Source organism: Diceros bicornis, chromosome 5, assembly GCF_020826845.1.
Source record: "Diceros bicornis minor isolate mBicDic1 chromosome 5, mDicBic1.mat.cur, whole genome shotgun sequence".
NCBI classification, from domain to species: domain Eukaryota; kingdom Metazoa; phylum Chordata; class Mammalia; order Perissodactyla; family Rhinocerotidae; genus Diceros; species Diceros bicornis.
In genome coordinates, this window is record NC_080744.1 from 31,399,564 (window position 1) to 31,402,669 (window position 3,106).

Below are 3,106 nucleotides of genomic sequence, written 5' to 3' on the forward strand. Positions count from 1 at the left end.
ACTCCATTGCAACACTCTACACCTTCTTGAAATAATCTCATATTTTGGCTTCCAGAGCCCTGAACTCTCCTGGCTCTCTGGCACCCTTTCTCTGCCTGCATCACTGTTTCCGTTTCCTTTTCCCAGACTTTAAATCTTGGGCTTTTCCAATAGTATATCTGACTTTTTCTCTAGATATATATTTCTTGTGGCTTCAATTATTATATTCATGCAGATGATTTTAAATTTACCCCTCTAGCCTTAGGTTATTTCTAAAAACACTACTTCACATAAATAATGCGCTTCTCAATTTAAAAACCCCAAATGTCTATTCCGCCACCATGGAGAATTTCATCCTCCATAGCCTGGTTTTCCAGGGCCTCTACAATCTGTTTTCTACATATCTTTACATATTATCTCCTACGTCCCTCTTGCACAACCTTCTATTGAAGCCAAAAACCTCATCAATTTTCTCAAAACACTGCTTGTTCACTCTCACCTGTGTAGTTTTGCAAATGCTGTTTCCCTCTCTCTGGAATGTCCCTATCCACCTTTTCCTCTTCTTGTTATTTTTAAAAAATTGTGAAATATATTTTACAGACAGAGGAGTATATAAAACATTAGTGGATATTAAAATGATAAAATAAACTTCTGTGCACTTATCACACAGGTTAAAAGATAGAATTTTTCTAGTACATTAGAAAGCACCATGTTTCTCTATTTTTATTCCTCTCTCTCCCTTCTATAGTTAACTACTTCCCAATTTTGTGTTAATAATCCCTGACTGTTTCATTTTCTTTTTATCGTCAATGTACGCAAAGTAGGCAAAGCAAAAAATATATATGTACTGTTTAAAGATGTGTACTGCTGGACACTGGTACCTGGATGTCCATCTTTCACTTCAAATGTTACATGACTAGACCAGAATCCATCATCTCCAGCCCTCCCTGCCACCAGATTTCCCTTCCATGATGGACATGCTGCTCAGCTGTGGGGAGTGCCATCAGCACACAGCCTCTAGCTGTCAGCTCCCTGGCGTCTGCTTCAGCAGCAAAGAGCCCTGAGGTCACACACTGCCCAGGGCAGCCCACGTGTAGTGGATGACTGAGTGAAGGTGGGGTATAAATGCCCTGCTATTTTGACTCCACATGGGGCAATGTGATGGAGCAAAACTCACTCCAGAGCTCCATGTGGTAGGGCTTTGTTGGGTCTGCATTGTCGTTAGACTTCTTCCTTTGCCCAATCCTGCTTCCTCTGACTTCCCTTAAAGGTGCTGACCTCTCACAAGCATCTTGTATCCCAAACTCAACCTCAAGGATTGCTTTTGGGGAACCCAAGCTGCTACACTGCTCCCTTTTCCTCCTTTCACCAAAACCATTTTTGTCCATTTTGCATCTTTATCCGTGGATGATATTGGCCTGAAAACTTTTTTTCTCATATTACCCTGGTCAAATTTTAGTATCAACATAATTTTTGAAATTTTTACATTCTTCTAAACAGCCAGTGTGGTGGCTTTGTATTGTGTCAACTTGTCTAGATTGAACTACATTCCCCAGAATTCCCATTTCTGTTATGTTTCCAACGAGAATCAGTTGCAAGAGAGATGGTTTTGCAATATTTGGAGGGCAGAAGTGAAGTTGCAACCATATTTGTAGCTCACACACATTATCATTTCTCTGCTGGCTTGTCTCACTGGTGTGAGGCAATGGCCGGGATGGCAAGTGCCACACTTTCCTTAGAATCCTTCTTTAGTGTCTCTGACTCCTGGGCCAGGTGAGTGTTTAGCTCTGTGGTGAAGGGCCCTGGCTTTTGCGGTATGCCCTACCATCAAGGACAGAGACAATGAGCACTGACACTGGTTTTAGTCTGTCCTTGCAGTCTTTAGCTCTTGCTTGTGGGTTCCAGTTTACTTTTGTTCTTCCCCATTTTACATCCATCTTCCCTTCCTGACTGCCTGTGCCGTGGACTTCAAGCTACAGCATCAGAAGCAAAGACAACAGACTCGCAGAGACTGCTGAATCAACCGCCATGATTATGTAAGGTCGAGTCACTGTCACAAATCCCTGAGTATACTATCTTCTAGTGGTTATGCTTCTCTAATGGAACCCTGACTGATACGGCCAGTAATTCCAATTTCTCATTTTTCCTGTTCTTGCAGGCAAATTTGAAGCCCAAAGTGACTGAGACCGTGGTGGGAGGAAATCACTCAGTGGTGTCTGAGATTGTGTTGGTGGGACTCACCAGTTCTTTGGAGATACAACTAGCCCTCTTCCTGGTTTTCTCTGTGTTCTATGTAGCAGGTATTTTGGGAAACCTCCTCATTGTGCTCACAGTGATATCTGACCCTCACTTGCACTCCCCTCTGTACTTCCTGCTGGCCAACCTCTCCTTTATTGACATGTGGGTTTCCTCCATTACAGCTCCCAAGATGATTTCTGATCTTTTCAAGGAGAGAAAAGTAATCTCTTTCCAAGGCTGCATTGCTCAGATGTTCTTCATCCATGTTATTGGAGGAACTGAAATGGTGCTGCTCATTGCCATGGCCCTTGACCGTTATGTTGCTATACGTAGGCCTCTCCACTACCTGACCATCATGAACTCCAGAACTTGTATTTTACTCTTGGTGGCTGCCTGGACCATTGGAATCATTCACTCATTGATCCAACTTGTATTTGTTGTGAATTTACCATTCTGTGGCCCCAATGAAGTGGACGGCTTTTACTGTGATCTTCCTCGACTTATTAGGCTTGCCTGCACAGACACTTACAGATTGGAGCTCATGGTCACTACCAATAGTGGTTTCATCTCCCTGGGAACTTTTTTCATTTTGATCATCTCCTACATCTTCATCTTGGTCACTGTTTGGCAACGTTCTTCAGATGGTTTGTCCAAGGCCCTCTCTACACTGTCAGCTCACATCACAGTGGTGGTCTTATTTTTTGGTCCATGTATTTTTGTATACTCATGGCCATTTCCCACAATGCCAGTGGATAAATTCCTTGCCATTTTTTACGTAATTATCACCCCATTTCTGAATCCCACCATCTACACTTTTAGGAACAAAGAGATGAAGGAAGCAATGAGGAGAATATTCAGTCAGGTATTGAGTTTCAGGAAGGTGTTTTAA

General features: G+C 42.6%; 1 protein-coding gene across 1 annotated transcript; it reads left to right on the forward strand.

Moving 5' to 3' along the window:
* The first annotated feature begins 1,127 nt into the window (after window positions 1-1,127).
* LOC131405554 (olfactory receptor 4F3/4F16/4F29-like) lies at window positions 1,128-3,106 on the forward strand. Its single transcript, XM_058540527.1, has 2 exons — window positions 1,128-1,172; window positions 2,138-3,106. The coding sequence occupies exons 1-2, from the start codon at window positions 1,128-1,130 to the stop codon at window positions 3,104-3,106; spliced, it is 1,014 nt and encodes a 337-aa protein (XP_058396510.1).